General features: G+C 35.1%; 1 protein-coding gene across 1 annotated transcript; it reads right to left on the bottom strand.

Annotated features, from left to right (window-relative positions):
- Nucleotides 1–3,649: 3,649 nt before the first annotated feature.
- Nucleotides 3,650–5,891, bottom strand: LOC127834404 (uncharacterized). Its single transcript, XM_052360235.1, has 3 exons — nt 5,769–5,891; nt 4,710–4,780; nt 3,650–3,810 (listed from the first exon to the last, which is right to left on the bottom strand). Exons 1-3 carry the CDS (start codon nt 5,867–5,869, stop codon nt 3,674–3,676), a joined length of 309 nt encoding a protein of 102 aa, XP_052216195.1. The 5' UTR covers nt 5,870–5,891; the 3' UTR covers nt 3,650–3,673.
- Nucleotides 5,892–27,206: the final 21,315 nt, after the last annotated feature.

Raw genomic sequence — 27,206 nt, 5'->3', positions numbered from 1 at the left:
ACAATGACGGTTGAAATCCGTGCGTGGGAACTTTTCTGGTAACCAAGAGCGACGTCAACGTTCATGACAAACCTGTTTATATGACATTTATTTATTGATTTTTTCCAACTTGATTGAAAATTATGTTTTATGATATTTTAATACATGTAGATGAAGTAGTTGTTTTCTCAACGAGGAGTACAATAGTTGTACAGTACTAGACACGAGTACTTGTACCTTTCAGGTTTCTCTGTATACCACAGACATTATATAGTCATAAAATGATAAATATGTGTTTATAGAAATTGTAATTATAGCATGGTAAACAGACTAGAGAAATCTGAAAGTTTCACGCACAGGTCTGTGGCAATGGGGGTTTGGGCTACTTTATAAATATGAGGTCGATATGCAATGCACATCGGTAGATTACGTCTACTGTAATTATTTGGACTAGGGAAGGGCCACAATTCCAACACATCAGCCCCGTTATGTTCTGAATAAAATACATGTATAATTTTTTGAGTGCCAATTGCATCTTACAAATATCAAAAACATTCACGGCAGTCAATTCATTGTGTAAACTTACTGGTCTTCATGGCAATAATGAACGTATTTAGTTTAATGGAGATTATATAACGAAGGGAACTAATTCAGCTTATTCAGTTTACTAGTCAAAATGATTCGGATGTTTTCGCTTTTTTTTCCGAAAAGTAATTTATTCAACATACGGAAAATAAACGCGCGCCACCTGATGTCATAATTTAGTAACTTGCATTCTGCTTACTGCCTGTTGCTAACTGCCGTTGTTAATGACGCTTAGTGGCAAAACCGATTATGACTGGTTTCAGGAATAATGAACACACAAACATTGGATAGTCACCAAGCATGTTAAAACAATCATCAAGTATAACCGATAGAGAACAAGCATGTTGGAACTGTCATGAAGCATGTTAGAATAAACATCACGCATAATGTAAATATTATTCATGAATGATGTAATGTTGCAGCAATCATCAAGTATAAACGAATAGACAACAAGCATGTTGGAATTGTCATAAAGCAAATTAGAATAAGCATCAGTCATAATGTAAATATTCACCACGAATGATGTAACTTTTACCTAAATATCCTTCCATAGACATGTGTTGTTACTAAAATAGACATAGAGATTTGAGCATTGGGAGTGACCTAATCATACTGTGCTTTAGCAGTATTACGGAATACCGAGAACGCGAGAACGCGATAGTACGATGGCGACAATGTGACAATACGATGATGACAGGGTGACAATACGATGGCGACAATGCGATAGTACGATGGCGACATTGCGAGAACGCGATAATACGATGACGACAATCAGACAGTGCGATGACGACAGTGCGACAATACGATGGCGACAGTGAGATAGTACGATGGCGACAATACTACAGTTCGATAGTGCGATAATACGATGACGACAGTGCGAAAATACGATGACGACAGTGCGACAATACGATGGCGATAGCCGACAGTGCGATAGTACGATGGTACCAATGCGATAACGCGATAGTATGATGGCGGCAATTCGAAAATGCGATGGCGACAGTGCGATAATACGATGGCGACAATGCGATAGAACGATGGCGACATTGCGATGATACCACGGCGACAGTACGATATGACTATCGCATTGTCGCCCCCGTACTATCGCACTGCCGCCATTGTATTGTCGCACTGTCGCATTGTCGTCATCGTACTAGCGCGTTTTCGCAATCGTACGAACGCATTGTCGCCATCGTATTGTCGCACTGTCGTCATCGTACTTTCGCGTTCTCGCATTCTCGCCCTCTGGATTTTAATGAGTAACCACGGTGGCCCTAACGGTATTTTGTACAGTAAAGTGCATAAAATCTGGTTTGGAATAACAATTTTTATGCCGAAAACAGATGTTGAAAACCCGACTTTGTTTTATAAGTAGTAGTCTAAATATACAATGAGTTTTCCGAGCATTAAATAAACATATTAAAATAAAATTCATGTTCGTATCAGTTGAAGTTCTTGTTAATAGTAGAAGCAAAGAACACAATAAAACGCTGATTGGGCTTACTAATTTGAGGCAAGAAAAAACACATCGCGCTATTATATATAACATATAACGCGCATCCGCAAAGTTCGAGCGCCCGTCTCGGTGCCGTCGTTTCCGGTGAAAGTTTCGCACAGGAGCTACCGAGTTTGGATATGAGACCACGAATCATGGCTTGACTTTATATATCAGTCAGCGTAGTAACTGACCAGACTGCGCGGTTGGACAAGCTAGGATGGACCAACTTCGGCCGCATATGACATAAGACCCATTTTCGCATGGCGCGGGTCATCTGACCTTTATAATGTTTATAATGTGTATATAGCTTTGAATGGAATTTGCACATAGTTTTTGGCATGGACTTATTGTTATGTTAATGTGTTGCACGCTTTCAAAAGCAGAGGGCATATATAAGATCAATTATACTACGGAGTTCATTTTCTGTTGCAAAATGAAATGCAATAAAGATTGTTACTCAGCGGTGTGTACAGTATGACAGCGTTGTCTGTCTGCGATGCATTTATACTGGTTCTAAGCTGGCATACTCACCAATTGGACTCAACCATCTGCTCGAACAAGAAATGATAAGTTCTACTAGCATAAACCTTTAATTGTAACTCATTTTAAAAATATTCATGTTATTTATATTATTCAATTTATTATTCAAAATTATAATTATTATTTCCTTTATTGTTGTTTTTCCCATTAAGAAACTTATTCGGCTTACGAAACTGAAAAATCCCATTGGAAAAAAATCCCATGGGAGAAAAAATCCCATTGGAGAAAAAATCCCATGGGATTTAAAAATCCCATGGGATTTAAAAATCCCATGGGATTTAAAAATCCCATGGGATTTTTTGTTTTTGTTTTAAACACGACTAAACGCATTAAAATATCGTAGTTGTTCATCATTTCATAAAATATGATGTTTCTGAAAGTTTCATGAATAAATCTCCCAAAATAAGAAAAAAATCCCATGGGATTTTTTTCTCCCATTTTAAAATGGGATTTTTTATTACTAAATATTTTTATATATAATTGGCATAAAACCAATATACAGTCCTTAAATAACGTTAAAATACTTGCAAACGCAAATAAAACACGTTTTTTAAAATGTTCAAAATCCCATGGGATTTTTCTCCCATTTGCAAATTATGGGAGAAAAAAAATCCCATGGGAGAAAAAATCCCATGGGAAAATCGAAAATCCCATGGGAAAATGCAAAAATCCCATGGGAACCCCAACTTTGCTTATAAATTTCATAGTGAAGAAAACGCGTTTTTTGAGTGAAAATAACCAATTATTAATCAACGATAAGACTTTTATCGCATACTATGTCTCAAAGTAGCAAATCTTTAAGAAAAAGGGTACTTAAGTTTGCGAAATTTCGGTTTCGCAAAGTTTTTCCGGTGGCCGTTTGAAATCCATAAACATGGGGAAATTATATTACAAGAATAACCTGTATTGATTCCTAATAAATTATAATACATATTACGATTCAAAACACCCAATCATAAATAAAGGTGCACTAACATACATGGTTTCTATGAATGAGCATACGCCCAAGACCTACTTGCCTTCTGGTCCTCCAGAAAGAACAAACCGAACATAACAATGATATGTGGATATACCTTAGGTTTCAATTCCTCCAATTATTCCATCCAATTGTGGTCTGTCTATGAGGAATTGAAGTATCAATTCCTCAGACGGTTTGAATGGTTTTGCTGGCCCACCACCAGTTTTCTGACTGTTCTTAAATTTGTCCCGTACTGAAATCGGATTGAACAATGATTGATGGTTCTATATTACAAGACAAAAGCATTTCATGTTCATTATTGAAAAAAGGATTAAACAAAGTTCTAACCAATTAAATTTAACAATCCTTAGAGACAAAACAATTTTGTGATATTAAATTTATAAACAAAGGGCGTCTGTTGATAAATTATCAGTTTTATAATAATTATTTATTTAGAATATAAATCACATTTAGCTCATAATAATAAATAATGCATTTACATTTTTTTTTTAATTTCAATACATCATTTGGCAGGTTTATAATATTCCCTTTGAAAGCTTAGTACTTCCCTTGGCTTTATTTTTCGACTTCTGACCTAGAAGGATCACCTTGACCTTTCACTAATCAAAATATGCAGCTTCATGAGATACACATGCACGCCAAATATCAAGTTGCTATCTTCAATATTGCAAAAGTTATGTTCAACGTTAAAGTTTTCGGACAGACTGATTGACTGACTGACGGACAGTTCAACTGCTATATGCCACCATACAGGGGGCATAACAATGTGCCTGGTCAGCAATGATATTATTTAATTATATACTTTTTTTCTTATAATAAAGTAACAGATACACATTATACAACATGTACATGGTTTTAGGCTCGTTACTTTTAAGCGGAGCCACCAAGATACATATATACATATATTAATGTAAATCAAATGCTATCAAAGAACAACAAACATCAAAGTTCTTCATAGTAAATAGCGTTTAATGTGCTTTATGCATTTAACAATAAATGTGCTTGTTGAAAATGCTTATGGATAGTTATTTTGCATGTCAACTAGCCCAAAACAGACTAGAGCTTTGGAAATAATTTTGTTGAAACCTGGTAAATTGTGTAAAAAAAACTATTCAATATACAAATATGTACCTCTTGTTTTTGGGTTTGCGAACATCTTCATAACTTCTTCGACCGTCCGGTCCCCTTGAAGCTTACCTGTGCTAAAAATTGAAACAAGTGAATTATGTTAGTTACCAATTAAATTTGGTAGAACAAGAGCTGTCACCATTGTAGAATGACATATGCCCCCTATAAACGCTTTGAAGTTATGAGCATTTTTCGAAAATTAAATGCAGATTTCGAAACATAAACGTGGACCCTAAGTTAAACGTCAAGGTCACCGGGGTAAACAATTTTGTGGGTATGAAAAGGCCTTGTCCATATACACATGCACACCAAATATGAATGTTACATCTGAAGCGACATAGAAGTAATGAGCATTTTTCGAAACCTAAAGGCAAAGTGTGACAGACAGACAGACTAACCGACGGACAGTGCGATCATTATATTCCCTCCTTTGGGGGCATAAAAACCGAGTACAGAGATCTATCTATTTTTGTACAATATAGGCATGGCATTACAATTACCATGTATTCAAAATAAACAAACTGATGCTATAAATTCCAATAAAACTAATGAATGTAAGTATCTATCTAATTGTGTTTAAGCGTTACAATACACTTAATAAATATAATGTCCAATAAATACTGCTCTTCGACAAATACTTGCTAACCAGTACATAATATTTTAGTTTCCTCACGATACGGAGTGATGAGTAATTAAGAGAATTTAATATTTTGCGATTGGAGCAGTCTATGATGTAATTTCAGTATTTTCAATTTAATAGTGTGAATACTGATCTCTAATGTTTCAAAAATAAAAACAATGTTATTATTTAATGCTTTTTCAACTGTTAATTTCAAGTTTTGATTGGAAGCAAAAAGGATGTCATGCCGTCAAAAACAATAGGCAATGCACAGGTTCAAACTGAAATCTGTATTGCTTATTTTAAATGTTATTCTTTGCAATGAGTTATTCATTCAATATACTATATTTACCTACAAGTATTAACTTAAATAATAATAGTAATAAACCACAGAAATGTAATGAATAAATTCATAGGAATATGCACACGGACTAGTTAATTACCTTCGCAAGTCTGCCCATATTGACTTCCATATTTCGCCTCGCATTGCTTTTCCATTTGAGCCTTTAAGTTGGCCGTATAGATCATCGTAATTGTTGATCATTTGCTCAAAGAGACAGAGCCTCTCGAACTCCGAAAAATTTTCAGATCTGGGCATCGTCGCAGACGAAAAGAAAACTGACACTGTTTCCCTTAAAAATGTTATAAATAAATCTCTTTTTGAAGAACGTCACTTACATCTTTAACACATAATAAATATTTGAGTCGAGACGGCAAGTTGATTCGGACTCAACTGAGATGAGTTTTGAGGTCGTTCGTGAGCTCCTCGTCATTCTCAATTCTCAGGTGAGTGGGAATTCAAATCTCATCTGCTGAGTTGAGTTTAAAACCTGAGAACGTTCGTGATACTAGGCCATTTATCTCTACGCGCAGGCAATGCTAGGATTTTTTGCTGCGTTTACAACATGTTCCCGGCGACCACGGCAATCATGTTTCGGGCCACCATGGAGGAAACGGGATGAACGTGAGGCAACTTAGGGGGACGGAATAGCCAAACGTGACACAACGGGGTTGTCGTGGTTGCCGTGCCAAAATTTTGAACTGTCAAAACATTTGCCACGGCAGTCACGGCGGAAAAGAGAAACGTGATAGAACTTGTTAAACGCAACACAACATGACAGTACGTAGCAGGCCGTAACAGAACCCGAAAAGTGTCCGTACTCTGACGGGAATCCTTTTCATTCCCCGACATGTTAAGTTTCTATCACGTTGTGTTACGTTTTGTTACGCTTTGTCAAGATAACTACGGCAAGCTAGGATATTTGATAGCCGTTTTGCTACGTGTTTAATCCGACCCGTTACGGTGTGTTGCGTTTTGCAGGCAGATGCGTTACGGCCAGTTGAGTTGTTGTACGGTCTGACACGATTCGCGCGGTCTGAAGCTGAGTATATAAAAGCCGTGCTTCTCAGGAAACTTTCATTTCAGTCTGAACACTCGATGAGCAAACATGCCACCAAGAAAGTGCCGAACAAAGGCTACCCCCTGCGCTGCAAACGACGTTCAAGTGGAGGAACAACCTGAAAGTACTTGCCTTCCACCAAATGCCTCAGAGTCAGTGCCAGTTTCAATCCAGGTGTAAGGGAGGAGCGATACTTCGTATCTTGTCTTGAGATGACTTGAGATATCCGTTCAAGGATCTCGTCGAATAGTTATGGGGGCATCCTCAGATAATTCTGAAAGGTGTTGATATCTTCGTTGCGGAGTTCCCTGGTAAGAAATGCATCAAAGTGCCCCTGCTGCTGCCTTCTAGCTTCCGATAGCCATGGACGAAACCACAGGGACCTTGGCCTCCTTTTTCGTCTTTTCCCGGACTTTTTTGCTTCTTTCAGCTCTTTACAACGCAAAGATTTTATTAATGCTGCAAATAAGCAGGCAAACATAAAATCATCCTTGTCGTTCACATCCATGTCACTGGAATTATTTTGTTATAATAAATACTGTTGCTTGAGTTTTCTTTTATACCGGGAGCACAATCGTGCCCGAAACCTCTCGGATGTCCACGTTTGATCCGCACGGTACCTTGACAGAACGTGACAAATGATAGGCTAACGTTAACAACGTATCAGACCTGCATGACAAACGCAAACAACGTGCGGGAACTTTACAGAACGCATCGTACCTTGAAGCAACATTTATACATCCGTGGCAGACCGTGGATGAAAACTTAGCGCACCGTCGAAGGGCCGCGTTTACGCTTCGACGGCACGTCACGGATACCTTGATAAACCGTGAGGAAACTTAGCACAACCTACCAAACCTTGTATTAAAGGTCAAACATTGCAAAAGCCACACGGCGCGATACGTTTCGGACAAACGGGACTGCCGTGGTTGCCGGGAACATGGTGTAAACGCAGCATTTGTCTCAAGGAATCGAACACAGGCGATATACTCCAATTTGGCCGCAAGTAAATGGGGAGATTGAACGTCAGACCCGTTCAATACTAAAGCTATTTGACCTCGACGATTACCTGATAATGTTTCGAAACACACCCCATTCAGTAACGGGTATGTCACCTGCTGAGATGCTGTTTGGTCGTAAGATAAGAACATGCGTTCCTGAAATTAAAACGTATAGGCGGGATGATAGCGAAATCCGTGATCGTGATTCCGAGAAAAAGGGGAAAGAGAAACTATACTCCGACGAGCAACGCAATGCAAAAGAGAGCAAAATATCAGACGACAAGGTTTTTCTGAAGCAAAATAGAAACAATAAACTCGACACTCTGTTCAGTTCCAATAAGTACACGGTTATAAATAAGAACTGGAATAGCGTGGTTGTACGTGCCGATGATTGTACCGAGTATCGCCGAAATGTAACGCATATAGAAAAAAATGAATGAACAAAACCCTCAGACAGACTCAAATGTAATCAATTCTACAAGTGAAACTTGTCAAACTAATGTATCATCCGCGGGTAAAGACAGACCGATAAGGGTTCGGAAAATGCCCGTGAAATTTAATGATTTCAAACTGGTGTAAATGCACCGCTAAATAAGCATGTAATTTAATGTTATTCATTCGAGACAGCACACGTGTCGCTTATCCAGCGGATGCTACTAAATTTATTTTAAACCGACATGCGTATCATGCTCCGAGTGTAAAATGGCTTATAAACGGGAATTGATTAACAGCCAGTGTGACCGCTCATTACTGTCAAGTTAACGATTACAGGAAATTGTGTGAGAACAGTGCTAGTACAAGCGGCTTGCTATTTTATTTTCATTGATAAAATGTTTTAATTTGTGATGTTTTGTTTTAATTAAATTTAGTTTAGATTGTTTGATAAATGCATGGTGTAATTTGTTATTATGAATTGTTTGTGAATGTATGTGTTTATGTTTAGAGTATGTATGTGTTGATCATGCATTATTTGGTTTGAAAAAAAGAGGGATTGTGGTATAGCTTGCACTGGTCACGCCTACTTGCAGGACACGCCATCAGCATGAATGCCTCTTTGGTAGCATGTCCAGAGACAGACTGTTTTGTATGCTTTACGAGTACGGATGTAAATAAAACCAGTATAACTTTCAATGGTGTTTGTTCCTTAAATGGAGTTCCTTTAATGGTGATAAATAGTGTATTCTGTAGAAGAAACACTACAGGAGCTATCTCAAGTAATTTGTAATTATATGTTCCTATTATCAGATGGTCTAGACGGATATTTGATCAATTGCATCCGCGTTCAATGCCCCAAATAGAACATCTAAATAGGAAATTTGACAATGCACAATCAAGGATGTTAAGTTCATAACTATATTTAATCCTGTTTATGTCATTATGTGTATCTAAAGTGAAATAAAAGTTTTGCTTAAATTTAAACTTGAAATAAACGGATATATCTTTGATTTAAATATAGGTTAAATAATAATTTACTACTACTAGTACTACTACTACTACTACTTCTAATAGTTGTATAAGTAGTAGTAGTAGAAGTAGTAGTAGTAGTAGTAGTAGTAGTAGTAGTAGTAGTAGTAGTAGTAGTAGTAGTAGTAGTAGTAGTAGTAGTAGTAGTAGTAGTAGTAGTAGTAGTAGTAGTAATAGTAGTAGTAGTAGTAGTAGGCGTAGTAGTAGTAGTAGTAGTAGTAGTAGTAGTAGTAGTAGTAGTAGTAGTAGTAGTAGTAGTAGTAGTAGTAGTAGTAGTAATAGTAGTAGTCATTGACAAGGCTAACCGACGTTGTTCACATCAATAAACTTATTGATGCACAGTATGTGGGTAAACTCATTTTTATGTTATATGAAACGTTATACTATGTGATTATATAATTTTGTCTCGTTTTGTTTTTCCTCTGCTACATTTTCTTTCTAGCGCAAGTTGTATCTATATTTCATACATATGATTTATTCCCGCAGCAAACTTGTTATCTCATTATTTTTAACGAGGATATATTCTTATTATGTTAATTAATATTTCAAAATTTAACGCTTGCTGAATTCCAACCAGACATTGATTGTGACTTTAATTATCATGTATTTCAATCATTCAGAGCTCTGCGATTTACATGTACATGACTCAAGCTGTGTTTGCGCATTTGTTGAACAGGCTATAAATCGAGGCCAATATACTCGGTACGTGCGCTCGAGGATTGCTAACAAACATAAAGCCAATACTTATATGTACATTAACAAATATATTTCTGAATCCGGCACGAACTATGATTTATTGAATGTTATACTATGTAAATTGATGAATATATCTATGTATATGAAATGCAAGTATTGTTAAACTTTAAAAAGTGTGTATTCATATAGATTTTTGAAGGATGTAAAATAATCATCAATATGAAAACGGCGCATCGAACGCAAGCCTGAATAGGATTGCCGCTGTAAAATAAAATAGCGCATAATACAAAAAAACGTAAAAAAACATATAAGTATAAAACACATATCGTATAACACAAATATCGTATAACACAAATAACGTATGCCACAAAGTGAACAAAACACAATAGCGCATAAAACAATAGCGTATAACACAAATAGTGTATAAAACAATAGTGTATAACACAAATAGCGTATAAAACAATAGTGTATAAATACAAATACAAATACATGTCAATTATATAGCGCAAACATTATTATAAAAATATTCTATTGCGCTACACAAACATTGCACATTGGTTATCCGTGAAAAAGATTAAACAAATGAGTTTTAAGTCTTGATCTAAAACAGCCCTCATTGTCAATGATTTTTAAGTAGCTTGGTAGATTGTTCCACCACTTTGGGCAAACAACAGCTAAAGATCTATTCACCATCGTATTTCGCCTCCTAGGAACAACAAGATTACAGTCACTTTGTGATCGAAGTCTATACCGACTGTTTGCTGGGGCAAACATTTCTTTCAAGTAACTTGGAGCATAACCATGGACAACACGAAAGACCATAACCAGGACTGTACATGATTCTAGCTTTTAATGGTAGTCAGTGGAGTTGTTTCAAGAGTTCAATACTTGGTTGATCAAATGACGCATTCAGGACCACTCTTGCGGCATGATTTTGAGTCCGCTGAAGCTTTTGAGTCTGGTATGCTGGTACATATTGATACCTCGCATTGGTTACTGAGCCGAGCTATTGGAAAACGAGGTTAAATCCATCAGCATGTAGCGCCGTCCCCGATCAGCCTGTGCATTCCGCCAAGGCTTATCAGGGTTTCTAACCACTTTAACTAGATATCTGCAGGGAAAATACTTCTTTTAAACAAAAATAACAATACAAGCGGAAAGTGTCGTCCCTGTTAAATCTGAGTGATCTGCAAGGGCCTATAAGGAATGACAGTTTAAGAAAATGCAATAAGCGCAGTTTTTCCAGAGCGAGGCTCGACTGTTTAAAAAGGCCATAGCATCCGCGCTGACTTGGAATCAGAAGTAATTATAAACCTGTTCAATAAGTTTATTGATGTGAACAACGTCGGTTAGCCTTGTCAATGACTACTACTATTACTACTACTACTACTACTACTACTACTACTACTACTACTACTACTACTACTACTACTACTACTACTACTACTACTACTACTACTACTACTACGCCTACTACTACTACTACTACTACTACTACTACTACTACTACTACTACTACTACTACTACTACTACTACTACTACTACTACTACTACTACTACTACTACTACTTCTACTACTACTACTTATACAACTATTAGAAGTAGTAGTAGTAGTAGTACTAGTAGTAGTAAATTATTATTTAACCTATATTTAAATCAAAGATATATCCGTTTATTTCAAGTTTAAATTTAAGCAAAACTTTTATTTCACTTTAGATACACATAATGACATAAACAGGATTAAATATAGTTATGAACTTAACATCCTTGATTGTGCATTGTCAAATTTCCTATTTAGATGTTCTATTTGGGGCATTGAACGCGGATGCAATTGATCAAATATCCGTCTAGACCATCTGATAATAGGAACATATAATTACAAATTACTTGAGATAGCTCCTGTAGTGTTTCTTCTACAGAATACACTATTTATCACCATTAAAGGAACTCCATTTAAGGAACAAACACCATTGAAAGTTATACTGGTTTTATTTACATCCGTACTCGTCAAGCATACAAAACAGTATGTCTCTGGACATGCTACCAAAGAGGCATTCATGCTGATGGCGTGTCCTGCAAGTAGGCGTGACCAGTGCAAGCTATACCACAATCCCTCTTTTTTTCAAACCAAATAATGCATGATCAACAAATACATACTCTAAACATAAACACATACATTCACAAACAATTCATAATAACAAATTACACCATGCATTTATCAAACAATCTAAACTAAATTTAATTAAAACAAAACATCACAAATTAAAACATTTTATCAATGAAAATAAAATAGCAAGCCGCTTGTACTAGCAATGTTCTCACACAATTTCCTGTAATCGTTAACTTGACAGTAATGAGCGGTCACACTGGCTGTTAATCAATTCCCGTTTATAAGCCATTTTACACTCGGAGCATGATACGCATGTCGGTTTAATATAAATTTAGTAGCATCCGCTGGATAAGCGACACGTGTGCTGTCTCGAATGAATAACATTAAATTACATGCTTATTTAGCGGTGCATTTACACCAGTTTGAAATCATTAAATTTCACGGGCATTTTCCGAACCCTTATCGGTCTGTCTTTTCCCGCGGATGACACATTAGTTTGACAAGTTTCACTTGTAGAATTGATTACATTTGAGTCGGTCTGAGGGTTTTGTTCATTCATTTTTTTCTATATGCGTTACATTTCGGCGATACTCGGTACAATCATCGGCACGTACAACCACGCTATTCCAGTTCTTATTTATAACCGTGTACTTATTGGAACTGAACAGAGTGTCGAGTTTATTGTTTCTATTTTGCTTCAGAAAAACCTTGTCGTCTGATATTTTGCTCTCTTTTGCATTGCGTTGCTCGTCGGAGTATAGTTTCTCTTTCCCCTTTTTCTCGGAATCACGATCACGGATTTCGCTATCATCCCGCCTATACGTTTTAATTTCAGGAACGCATGTTCTTATCTTACGACCAAACAGCATCTCAGCAGGTGACATACCCGTTACTGAATGGGGTGTGTTTCGAAACATTATCAGGTAATCGTCGAGGTCAAATAGATTTAGTATTGAACGGGTCAGACGTTAAATCTCCCCATTTGCTTGCGGCCAAATTGGAGTATTTCGCCTGTGTTCGATTCCTTGAGACAAATGCTGCGTTTACACCATGTTCCCGGCAACCACGGCAGTCCCGTTTGTCCGAAACGTATCGCGCCGTGTGGCTTTTGCAATTTTTGACCTTTAATACAAGGTTTGGTAGGTTGTGCTAAGTTTCCTCACGGTTTATCAAGGTATCCGTGACGTGCCGTCGAAGCGTAAACGCGGCTCTTGGACGGTGCGCTAAGTTTTCATCCACGGTCTGCCACGGATGTATAAATGTTGCTTCAAGGTACGATGCGTTCTGTAAAGTTCCCGCACGTTGTTTGCGTTTGTCATGCAGGTCTGATACGTTGTTAACGTTAGCCTATCATTTATCACGTTCTGTCAAGGTACCGTGCGGATCAAACGTGGACATCCGAGAGGTTTCGGGCACGATTGTGCTCCCGGTATAAAAGAAAACTCAAGCAACAGTATTTATTATAACAAAATAATTCCAGTGACATGGATGTGAACGACAAGGATTATTTTATGTTTGCCTGCTTATTTGCAGCATTAATAAAATCTTTGCGTTGTAAAGAGCTGAAAGAAGCAAAAAAGTCCGGGAAAAGACGAAAAAGGAGGCCAAGGTCCCTGTGGTTTCGTCCATGGCTATCGGAAGCTAGAAGGCAGCAGCAGGGGCACTTTGATGCATTTCTTACCAGGGAACTCCGCAACGAAGATATCAACACCTTTCAGAATTATCTGAGGATGCCCCCAGAACTATTCGACGAGATCCTTGAACGGATATCTCAAGTCATCTCAAGACAAGATACGAAGTATCGCTCCTCCCTTACACCTGGATTGAAACTGGCACTGACTCTGAGGCATTTGGTGGAAGGCAAGTACTTTCAGGTTGTTCCTCCACTTGAACGTCGTTTGCAGCGCAGGGGGTAGCCTTTGTCCGGCACTTTCTTGGTGGCATGTTTGCTCATCGAGTGTTCAGACTAAAATGAAAGTTTCCTGAGAAGCACGGCTTTTATATACTCAGCTTCAGACCGCGCGAATCGTGTCAGACCGTACAACAACTCAACTGGCCGTAACGCATCTGCCTGCAAAACGCAACACACCGTAACGGGTCGGATTAAACACGTAGCAAAACGGCTATCAAATATCCTAGCTTGCCGTAGTTATCTTGACAAAGCGTAACAAAACGTAACACAACGTGATAGAAACTTAACATGTCGGGGAATGAAAAGGATTCCCGTCAGAGTACGGACACTTTTCGGGTTCTGTTACGGCCTGCTACGTACTGTCATGTTGTGTTGCGTTTAACAAGTTCTATCACGTTTCTCATTTCCGCCGTGACTGCCGTGGCAAATGTTTTGACAGTTCAAAATTTTGGCACGGCAACCACGACAACCCCGTTGTGTCACGTTTGGCTATTCCGTCCCCCTAAGTTGCCTCACGTTCATCCCGTTTCCCCCATGGTGGCCCGAAACATGATTGCCGTGGTCGCCGGGAACATGTTGTAAACGCAGCAAAAAATCCTAGCATTGTCTGCGCGTAGAGATAAATGGCCTAGTATCACGAACGTTCTCAGGTTTTAAACTCAACTCAGCAGATGAGATTTGAGTTCCCACTCACCTGAGAATTGAGAATGACGAGGAGCTCACGAACGACCTCAAAACTCATCTCAGTTGAGTCCGAATCAACTTGCCGTCTCGACTCAAATATTTATTATGTGTTAAAGATGTAAGTGACGTTCTTCAAAAAGAGATTTATTTATAACATTTTTAAGGGAAACAGTGTCAGTTTTCTTTTCGTCTGCGACGATGCCCAGATCTGAAAATTTTTCGGAGTTCGAGAGGCTCTGTCTCTTTGAGCAAATGATCAACAATTACGATGATCTATACGGCCAACTTAAAGGCTCAAATGGAAAAGCAATGCGAGGCGAAATATGGAAGTCAATATGGGCAGACTTGCGAAGGTAATTAACTAGTCCGTGTGCATATTCCTATGAATTTATTCATTACATTTCTGTGGTTTATTACTATTATTATTTAAGTTAATACTTGTAGGTAAATATAGTATATTGAATGAATAACTCATTGCAAAGAATAACATTTAAAATAAGCAATACAGATTTCAGTTTGAACCTGTGCATTGCCTATTGTTTTTGACGGCATGACATCCTTTTTGCTTCCAATCAAAACTTGAAATTAACAGTTGAAAAAGCATTAAATAATAACATTGTTTTTATTTTTGAAACATTAGAGATCAGTATTCACACTATTAAATTGAAAATACTGAAATTACATCATAGACTGCTCCAATCGCAAAATATTAAATTCTCTTAATTACTCATCACTCCGTATCGTGAGGAAACTAAAATATTATGTACTGGTTAGCAAGTATTTGTCGAAGAGCAGTATTTATTGGACATTATATTTATTAAGTGTATTGTAACGCTTAAACACAATTAGATAGATACTTACATTCATTAGTTTTATTGGAATTTATAGCATCAGTTTGTTTATTTTGAATACATGGTAATTGTAATGCCATGCCTATATTGTACAAAAATAGATAGATCTCTGTACTCGGTTTTTATGCCCCCAAAGGAGGGAATATAATGATCGCACTGTCCGTCGGTTAGTCTGTCTGTCTGTCACACTTTGCCTTTAGGTTTCGAAAAATGCTCATTACTTCTATGTCGCTTCAGATGTAACATTCATATTTGGTGTGCATGTGTATATGGACAAGGCCTTTTCATACCCACAAAATTGTTTACCCCGGTGACCTTGACGTTTAACTTAGGGTCCACGTTTATGTTTCGAAATCTGCATTTAATTTTCGAAAAATGCTCATAACTTCAAAGCGTTTATAGGGGGCATATGTCATTCTACAATGGTGACAGCTCTTGTTCTACCAAATTTAATTGGTAACTAACATAATTCACTTGTTTCAATTTTTAGCACAGGTAAGCTTCAAGGGGACCGAACGGTCGAAGAAGTTATGAAGATGTTCGCAAACCCAAAAACAAGAGGTACATATTTGTATATTGAATAGTTTTTTTACACAATTTACCAGGTTTCAACAAAATTATTTCCAAAGCTCTAGTCTGTTTTGGGCTAGTTGACATGCAAAATAACTATCCATAAGCATTTTCAACAAGCACATTTATTGTTAAATGCATAAAGCACATTAAACGCTATTTACTATGAAGAACTTTGATGTTTGTTGTTCTTTGATAGCATTTGATTTACATTAATATATGTATATATGTATCTTGGTGGCTCCGCTTAAAAGTAACGAGCCTAAAACCATGTACATGTTGTATAATGTGTATCTGTTACTTTATTATAAGAAAAAAAGTATATAATTAAATAATATCATTGCTGACCAGGCACATTGTTATGCCCCCTGTATGGTGGCATATAGCAGTTGAACTGTCCGTCAGTCAGTCAATCAGTCTGTCCGAAAACTTTAACGTTGCACATAACTTTTGCAATATTGAAGATAGCAACTTGATATTTGGCGTGCATGTGTATCTCATGAAGCTGCATATTTTGATTAGTGAAAGGTCAAGGTGATCCTTCTAGGTCAGAAGTCGAAAAATAAAACCAAGGGAAGTACTAAGCTTTCAAAGGGAATATTATAAACCTGCCAAATGATGTATTGAAATTTAAAAAAAATGTAAATGCATTATTTATTATTATGAGCTAAATGTGATTTATATTCTAAATAAATAATTATTATAAAACTGATAATTTATCAACAGACGCCCTTTGTTTATAAATTTAATTTCACAAAATTGTTTTGTCTCTAAGGATTGTTAAATTTAATTGGTTAGAACTTTGTTTAATCCTTTTTTCAATAATGAACATGAAATGCTTTTGTCTTGTAATATAGAACCATCAATCATTGTTCAATCCGGTTTCAGTACGGGACAAATTTAAGAACAGTCAGAAAACTGGTGGTGGGCCAGCAAAACCATTCAAACCGTCTGAGGAATTGATACTTCAATTCCTCATAGACAGACCACACTTGGATGGAATAATTGGAGGAATTGAAACCTAAGGTATATCCACATATCATTGTTATGTTCGGTTTGTTCTTTCTGGAGGACCAGAAGGCAAGTAGGTCTTGGGCGTATGCTCATTCATAGAAACCATGTATGTTAGTGCACCTTTATTTATGATTGGGTGTTTTGAATCGTAATATTTATTACAATTTATTAGGAATCAATACAGGTTATTCTTGTAATATAATTTCCCCATGTTTATGGATTTCATTCAAAATTAAACACAAACAAATTGCTGAAAACATCTGTAAAACATTATATGAAGTTATAGAAATAAAGTGACTTCTGGTTGATGATTGAATAATGATGGGATAAATACATACACACATTAAGATTGCAATTGCTATAAACAATAATATATGTATTTCTACTTACAGCGGCCTTATGTCATGGTCCTGTGTCGGTCTTGCGTGCTTCCGTGCGTGCGTTAACTTTTCCTTTAAACGTCTCCTCCTAAACTACTGGTCCAATGCTGATGAAATTTATCAGGAATGTTCCTGGGGTGAACCTCTTCAAAATTTATTAAAATTATGACCCAGGGGTCGAATTTGACCCTGCCCCAGGGGTCACAAAATTGAAAATTTGCTTATATAAGGCCTATTTTGTGAAAACTTTCAAAATCTCTCGTCCCTAACCATTGGGCCTAGGGCTACGGAATTTGGTATGTAGTGGCATCTTATAGTACTCTACCAAGTTTGTTCAAATTATGACCCTGGGGTCAAGTTTGACCATGCCCCGGGGGTCACAAAATTGAACATATGCTTAAAGAAGGCCTTTTGGTGAAAACTTAGAAAATCTTTTTGTCCATAACCATCCGGCCTAGGGCTATCCAATTTGGTATGTAGTGACATCTAATAGTCCTCTACCAAATTTGTTCAAATTTTATCCCAAATTTACCATGCAGAAGTAGCAAAAAAAAATAATCACCAATTATATAATTTTTCATTTCAGTCAAGATGAAAAGTTCCATTTCGAATCAAGCTGTAAGGACTGTATCCAGTATTCAATGAATAAAATAAAAACTTTAAAGTTTGAAAGTTTTTTTCGCTTAGCTAAAGGCAAAATTGATAACAACAAATGGGTGTCTGTAATATTATTACACTGATGTATGTAATAATTTTAATGGTTCCAGACAAAAAAACCTGGGTAGAACCAGTACTTATTATGAATGTATATTAATTGAATATAAAAATAAATTAAGTAATTTTCCTGGGTAGGGTTAGTAAAAGCAACAGTACCAGTACTTACAAAGTATACATACTAATTTAACAACATATTTACAACATAATAAAGTCATGTTCCTGGGTAGAACCAGTACTTGACACAGAAATACATGAGTATAACGAGAACATAATCAAGTTTCCTGGGTAAGGTTAGAAGAACCAATAGTACCAGTACTTACAAAGTAAACACATTAATTTTAGCATTCAAAATTTGAAATAACACAACAACGAAATTGTTATGTAGCTCCCCCGACATCGACATCTTCTGTTGTCCGGTCAAAGGCGGCAACATTGTCTGCTGATGTGAGCTCTAAAATGAAGGAAAGGAACAAAAGTAAATTAGATATTTGTTATCTAATTTTCTTAAATTTAATGTACCTGATAAGTAATATAATGATATATTGTGCGTTTGTTTAGTTTTTAGCTCGCCTGAGCACAACGTGCTCATTGTGAGCTATTGTGATCGCCTTTTGTCCGTACAGCGTAGTCCGTCGTTAACATGTACCTTCTTTACACACTATAAGTCACATTTATTGGCCAATCTGCATGAAAGTTAGTCAGAACATGTGTCCTAATAATATCTTGGATGAGTTCGAAAATGGTTCTAGTCTGTTAAAAAACATGGCCGCCAGGGGGCGAGCAGTTTTCCTTATATGGCTATAGTAAAACCTTGTTAACACACTTGAAGTCGCATTTTTCGTCCAATGCTCATGAAACTTTGTCAGAATATTTGAGCTAATGATATCTGGGCTAAGTTCGAAAAAAACAATATAGAATTCACATTTATTATCCAATCTTTATGAAACTTGGTCAGAACATTTGACCCAATGAAATCTTGGCAATAATTAAAACTAAGTCTTATGAGCTCAAAAACTATGTCACTTGGTGAAAGGTAAACACAAATCAAATCAGCGCAGTAGGGAGCATTGTGTGTCTGACAAACACATCTCTTGTTTGGTCTTATATTCATGACTCAGCTTGCATTTTTCTTTCAGAATAGTCTAGCTCACTAGATACACACCAAATAATTTTATGATTCTTTAGCAATACAATCTATTCTTTATGTATGCTAAATTGAATGGTTAATGTTTTAAACAAAAAAAACATAGGAGTATACTTTAATTACTAATGATTTTTAATGCATTAATTACATTTCAGTATCAAAGAGAGCAATGGAAGCTGTGGAGGAAGACCTGTACAGTCTGGGAAAAAACGTCTGTTGCTGGAAATTGTTCTGCTAGAGCAAAAAATTGCTCATGACAAAGAATTGCACGAGCTGCGAAAAGATATGATTTCAAAAGATCACTTGATACATTTTGAACTTTAATGAATATATAGATAAAACATATAGCATCACAACAGTAATTCTGTAAGACGCAATAAAACAGATATTGTGCATAATTAAGATTTTTAAGTTATGAAATGTTTTCATAATTCATCAAATGCAATTCATTGTCATGAGCAATCATCTGTTCAAGCAGAACAATTACCAAAATTGCTCTTTATCGGCTTTTTTTTCCTTCAAATTAATAATGTTCATATCTATGTCAATATTTTTTTTTAATTGTCTCTATATTGTCGAAACTCATACTCAAAACAGCATGTTGAGGCAGGTTTTGTTCAAAGAGAATTTTGTTTCGTATTGCTTAGCGCGTTTTTTGACACTTGATTAAGGGTGGGAATAAAAATCGAGTAGTCTTAATTGGCCAAGTATTTTGTAGTATATTTTTAGTACCTGGGGTACATTTAAGTATACTTATAGAGTACCCTGGTTTCATTTAAGTAGTACCCAAGACAACAATGACCAATCAAACAATCAATCATATTTGTTGATCGCTGAATACTTAGATACGCAATCAAGCATTATTAAATATTGCTAGTTTCGTGTAGATTAAAAAAACAACAACATTGGATTGTTTATTTAGATTGTTAATATATGAGTTAAGTGTGAAAGTTAGCTGTATTGTTAAGTTTATTGTAACTAAAAAAAAGTTTGTTTTATAAATGCTCATTTGTTAAATTACTAATAAAAAAATAACAAAAAAACATCAATTCAAAATATATGATTTTGATTCCAATTTGGATTTCTTGAATCAATTGTTTATATTTTCCATGTGTATGTTTTACATCAGCGGGTGGTGGACTGACGGGCGGACCGACATGTGCAAAACAATATACCCCCTCTTCTTCGAAGGGGGGCATACAAATGGATTTGTTATTTAAATTGTTGATTTGTTTATTTTTAAATTGTTAGGTGAAGGGTTAAGTTTGTAAATTAGCTGTGTTGTATAATACATTCAAAGTAACACGTGATTGATATATGATCATAATTTGTTGTTGTTGATAATAATAACTTATTTAAAAAAAACACCAATATCAATTCACATTCCATTAGGATTACTTTACTCATTTGTAATAGTGTTCTCGTATTTACGGTTTTATTTATGGGTGTTGATGGTGATTCTTGTATTATAAAGTGGTATGAATAGCTGAAAGGTTATCTTAACCCATTTATGCCTTATGGACTTCTCCCATCCTTCTAAAATGGATCAATTTATTTCCAAAATTAGGAATGTCTAGTACTCTAGTATATTTATTTTATTTATTTCTATATTTAGAATATTTCTTACAGTTATTTGAACGGAACATGAAAATTTATTCCAGCAGTTTAAAGCTGTTTTGCATCCAATTTAATTTCCATTTTGTTTTTATGGTATACGAACTATATTTTTGCTTAGCAATCCATACAACATTAGTTTTATAAAAATTAACATTAAGACCTGAAATATTTTAAAAATCTTGTATAACAGTAAGTGTTTCATTTAATGATTGTTCGGTACCATCTAATAAAATAGTAGTATCATCAGCAAACTGGGATAATTTATGTTCAATTTCATGTATTGTTATACCTTTTATATTTTTGTTTTCTCTCAATATATGTGACAGAACTTCAGCGCAGATGATACAAATATAACATGAAAGGGTATCTCCTTGCCTGCAGCCCCTTTCAATAGAGAAAAAGTTAGACAAGTAGCCACACTGGGAAAAAACCGACTTAGAATTTTTATATACAATCTGACACCAACGATTTATGTCAGGACCGAAATTGAAGAAAGAAAGTGTATTTTGTACAAAAGACCACGACAATGAATCGAACGCCTTTTCAAAGTCTATAAGGAGAAGTAAACCTGGGATCTCGTTTACTTCAGAATAGTGCATAATGTCATAAATTAACCTTGTATTTTCCCTTTTGTATCTCCCTTTAATGAAACCAGTCTGGTCGTTATGAATTAACTTTTCCATAAATAATTTAAATCTATTAGCTATTACTCCAGATGCAATTTTGTAAACAGTATTTAAAAGAGTTATAGGGCGCCAATTTTGTATAAAAAGCCTAGATTTATTACCCTTTGGAATACATGTTATTATACCTTGAGTTTGTGTTAAAGATAAATGTCCACTTTTAAAAGCTTCATATAAGGCTCTTACAACAAAGGTACCAATTTTTTCCAGAACAATATATAAAAATCTGCATTGAAGCCAGAACTTCCAGGGCTTTTATTATTTGACATATTTTTTTTAAACTTTTGAAGCTATATCTAAAGTTATGATACCTTCAATTGAACTGGACTATGTCTGATTTAATTTTGGACAATTAATTCCCTTTACATAGTTATTAAAGTCTTCAATTTTACATTCATTTTTGTTTCTTATATAGAGACTGATAATAAGATGCTATTGTATTTAGTATACATGTTTGGTCAGTTATTTCACCAGCATCTTCATTATTTAGTTTATATATTGTTTTTTTATTGCATTATTTTTTTCTAGGCTGCAAAAATATTTAGATGGCTTTTCACCTTGTAAAGTCCACTGAAATTTGGATCTGATCATACATCCTTTTAACGTGTGCTCTGAATATTGTTTATTTCAGATTTCAAAATGTCTAGTTCTTTGATATTCTCTCTTGAAAAGTTTTCTTCAAATTCTTTAATTCAAGCTAATATTTTGCTTTCTATAGGTTTTGTTTCCTTTTTAATATAAGACCCATATGAAATAAATTTCCCTCTTAGTTCCATCAGCAGAGTTTCTAGAAAAAGTTGATCACTTATAGTAAACTGTAGTTCGATGTCAGGAACTTCATTAATATTCCACAATCGCTAAAGATGGACATCACCCTAGTCATGAAGCTATCTGTCTATCAATCAATATGGAAATACCAATATTACATTAAGGCAAACAAAGCTCTGATATAGAAAACAAATCAAGAAAAACTTGCTCAATCAATTTAAATATTTAAAAAAAATGAAATTTTGAAAACTAGCTTTTCGTCTTTATTTGCGTAAATACCTTATCTAAACAAAGGGAGTACAAGCAGGAAACGAAAACACCATGGCAGTGACTCTTCAGAAATCAGAGCGCAGAAGCGAATTGAGACTGCATAATAGCAGAAAGAAAATTACGATACATAATGTGCAGGTTTACACAACTGACCTAGTGCTTATAACATGATGCAGTGCAAACTGTAGTTTATGATAAATGTATAATACTTTTCTGTGTATATATGGTATCAATGTAAATAAAGAATACCAATTGGTAATACGTTGTATCGCATTCTGGAGCACCTGAAGTTTAATGGTTTTATATGCGATATAATTTGATGTTAATGTTTCAATTTTATTAGATAAGTTGGCGCATTTGATATTATTCATCAACGATTATTGGGTGAATAGGCTTAGTCATAAATCAGAGAACTTACAGAATGTATATTGACAAATCCCCTGTTACGCCCACTCTAGTATATATATGCATGAAACGTGTTACAGATAGGAAATGCAAGCAGTTTGCTGATATCGGCATAATGAGGTTACGAACTTATTACCGAATCATCACCACATAAACGGAGTACATAAAAGCAAGGGAGACGCACACAAAACTGACATCATGTTCAACATATTGAGCTTCTAAATAAACCAATTAATTCAGACCAATATGTGCCTTTTCCATGTCATAAACAGTACGTTTCAGTATACATATGTTAATCATTGCAGCTAACATGGATTTTGTGGCATATATACGTGCGCTCTTATGTGTATTTAAGTTGGGTTCGACCTTTTTGGGGAATTTAAACTTATTTTAGCAAATACAATAATTTCGACGTTCATAAGTCAGTTAACAGTTGTTGTTTTTTCTGTAGAAATCAGATGATATAATGAAACTCCAAAAGTTTCTTCATTAAATATTTTTTTTTATCAAATTACGTTTGTTAAAATGTAAGTGAAAATTGCGTATACTTAACTAACACAGACAATACATATATCATGTCACAATATAAATGACCCGATATTTGGGAAAACCGGGCTTAGCCTGGGAAGGTAATTCTAGGACGACACTTGCCGTATAGAATTGATGTTCCTTTGAAAGAGATTCCTTTGAGCGAAACATAATATAAAAATGTAGAGCTTCGTCTCTGATAAGGGTTTACTTACTGCACAGGTTAAACATAGGCAAGACTTATGCAGATGCATTTAGCCCGGTTTTTCCAAACCGCGGCTCAATATGTATTGGGTCTACGCCTAAGAGTGGTCAATACAACAAATTGGAAACTTAGAAGGGTTTAAATCTGCACCGAATTACACACTTAGATCAAATTTAATTGTGAAATACTTACGTTCAAATACACAATGAGTTCATATAATTGCAAAAACAAATAAACAACAAATTAAGCGCATCTAAAATCAAAAGATAAAAAGTGAATGTTTCAACAGTATTATATTTACTACAGAAATTTACTGAAGCATGAAGAAACATTTTGAAGACAAGTATAAGTTTAATTCATATTTCACAAGAAAGCAGTTTAAACTATACATTCCATATCGCCTATTACATCTTATATCGGCGGCTTATGATAGTCATGTGTATTCCCTAAGTCATGTGGTATGAATGTATTTATGTCAGTAACATAACTTTTCAGGTAAGACGTGTTTGGATGCCCAGAATTGTCTGGCCTTAAGTACAAGCATGGATGGTTCAGATCTCCCCACTCCGAAAACAATTTTGGATACGTTCCTGAACTGATGAAACAAATCTGCAAGTATGTTATTAATACACTATATTGAATGCATTTGCGTTTTGTTTTGTATTTGCAATAATTAAAGGCACCATCATGCAACCATATGACTTTATTTTGTTCAAAGCACTTTTGAACGTGATCCGTTGCTTAACACTAGAAGTTGAGAATTTGCAAGTATTAAAAGAACAATCATGCAACCTTGATACTTTTTTTGTTCAGACCATTTTCGGAAGTGTTCAATTCCCTTATGCCGCAAGTTGAGAGTGAATGCTCATTGGTTGTGGACGGTGTTCGCAACATCTCTGCCATGGTCCAGACGGGCATGCCACCTGGTTTGATGTTCCCCAAATACGAGACACTTAGGATGCTCCCATATTTTACACCTAAAACAAAATAACAATTAAAACGACAAATATATATATATATATACACTGTAAACAAACCTGTACACAAGGGAGAGAAATATGTGCTTTATTTCAATATTTTCACAATTTGCACTTATAAAACGGAACAAAGAAAATGCAACCTTCATGTTTATCTTTCGATTTCGGATGATCCAGTTGTGCTCATGACAATCTGCAGAAGCAGACTTTCGAGGACTGCCTAAACACAGTAAACAAAAATTATACAACTCCGGAGAAAAAGGTATCCTGCGGGTTAGTTCAGTTGAGACGTTAAGTCAATGTTATTAAGATCGATGTTCCGTTGTCAAAGGCACACGTCATGTGGATAAAAAGCTATGCAATTGTTACCTTACAACGATGTACAGTTCTTTGTGTGTTTGTGTTTACTTGTCGAAATTTTTAGTTACGATTAGGAACTACACACGACATAATTATGTATTTTTTCATACGATGAATGATAATTCTTATAGATACTAATTCTCTCGTAAAAGATTCATTTAGCTTTATTAACGAGCAGTTATTATATCGCATGTTTATGACGTTAGATGAATGAGGTAGATCATAGTATGCTGTTCGTATATATATTCGTATTGGAACCCAAATGAACATACTAAACATAAACATGTATAACTAAATGTGACTATTAAAGTCACCTATGCTAAACATTAACTTACAAACTTTGCAATTGTATAAATAATACTTGATAATTCTTTTGTTTTCCAACAAATACTAACATGTATATAGACTGCTTTGTCATTATTGTGCATTTCAATTACGTTGTACTTGATCTTTGTCTTATTGATGTTTCAAATAATGATCTAAGTATTGATTCTCTAATATAGTTTATTTGAAACCCTGTTTATATTTGTTGTTTTGTTATAGACACTTCAGGCGGAGTGTACATTTAGAGTTGTTGTATTTTCATTTACGATTAATGCCTAGTGTGTTTACGAATTCTTTTTCTATTATCTATATATTACATCTATTTCGATTGTTGTTAAATATGTTAGATTCATATATGCATGCTTTAATATTATACAGTTAAATGTTCTGGGATTGTTTTAAACAGCAGTTAAATTTAAACAGCCCATATATTAGAATGGGAATTCTAATTAAAAAGAAGGAGGGGAAGATGTAATCCAATTAAAATCACAATCTTATGAAATATTTGTAATATTTAAATTTTCACTTTAACTTATTTAATAATTTTAATTAATCATAATTAATAAAGTATTAATTAATTTCAATTAACAAAAAATCTGTGAGTATCTATGAGTGTATGTTACAAAATAATTTAATAAACAAAAATGTTTGTTTGTTTAACAATTGTTTGATGATAAGAAGCATAATGCTTACATAACATATGTAGTTCTTCTTTACTTATTCCATAAAGTAAATTTTGTTCCCATTTGTTTTCACGTGCCTTTGTATATTCTTACATCAACATATAAGACGGATTGAAAGGTATACTTGACCAAAAACAACACTTTCAAAGTCGCTAAACAAGCAGCAAAAGTGTGCAAATAGTGTTAACTGTTAGAACGATGTGTTTACAAACTTACAAGATCATAGATCGAAATTTACCTGTCAGTTTAGCTACCACTCACCTTTTCATCTGGGTTGGTCAATGTAAAGAATGCGGTTAATCGGATTAAGTATCTGTTTAAAACCAATTTAAAACGGAGTGTAGGTCGATGCGTTAAAAATTAGCATAAACGTTCGGAAGAAGTCAGAAAATCAAGGGAAACAAAGAAATGTGAACTATGACAAATGATTTTCGCATGTATAGTATAAGACTTTTCGTGTACAAAACATGTAAGCTTTTCGAAAAATCTCCACTAGTTTGTGAAGATTTGCTCAAAAGACTTATGGACACACTTTTTAGTCTTGAAACTGAAAAGTGGTAACATGTTGGTATATCGGCTTCAACTTCGCCCGTTGGGAATTTAATGGAAGTGAACCATATTGTATATATGGTAAGATTATAAGTGAGTTAATATATTTTAAGTAACATTATTTATTAAAGTTTAGGTAATGATTTTATATTAAGTAAATACAATGTTGGTATGTCATGAAAGATTTTATGAACATTCCTCCTTACATCATCTTACAATAAGTCACATAACAAATTTCATACACGCATATTGTTTCAATGATAACATTTGAAAAGCATGACTTGTTTTGTGATTCAATATCGCATACATTAAATGAAATACACGAAGGTAAACTATAATGCATTACATTTTATGGAAACAGGCAAAGGAACACACACGTTTTGGTTACACAACGATTCCTGGTGCTGGATTTATATTCATGCCTATAAACGCAAATAAGATATTTTCACATTAAGCCAAATTGACAGCTGGAATGGTAAAATGTGATATGTTTTGAATACCATGTGAATACCAGCGTCAGTTATTCTATCCGAGTCCACTTCAAAGTTGAATGAAATTATGTATTTTG

This window comes from Dreissena polymorpha, chromosome 6 (genome assembly GCF_020536995.1).
Source record: "Dreissena polymorpha isolate Duluth1 chromosome 6, UMN_Dpol_1.0, whole genome shotgun sequence".
Taxonomy (NCBI): Eukaryota; Metazoa; Mollusca; class Bivalvia; order Myida; family Dreissenidae; genus Dreissena; species Dreissena polymorpha.
The sequence above is the reverse complement of the archived record's forward strand: the minus strand, read 5'-3'. Positions and strand labels throughout refer to the sequence as shown.

What these genes read in the sequence shown, in the direction of transcription:
- LOC127834404 (XM_052360235.1), bottom strand. Translation starts at nt 5,869, where the DNA reads ATGATCAACAATTACGATGATCTATACGGCCAACTTAAAGGCTCAAAT. An exon ending in ATATGGGCAGACTTGCGAAG is followed by an intron (nt 4,781 to 5,768) that starts GTAATTAACTAG and finishes TTCAATTTTTAG; the next exon opens with CACAGGTAAGCTTCAAGGGG. An exon ending in CGCAAACCCAAAAACAAGAG is followed by an intron (nt 3,811 to 4,709) that starts GTACATATTTGT and finishes ATCCGATTTCAG; the next exon opens with TACGGGACAAATTTAAGAAC.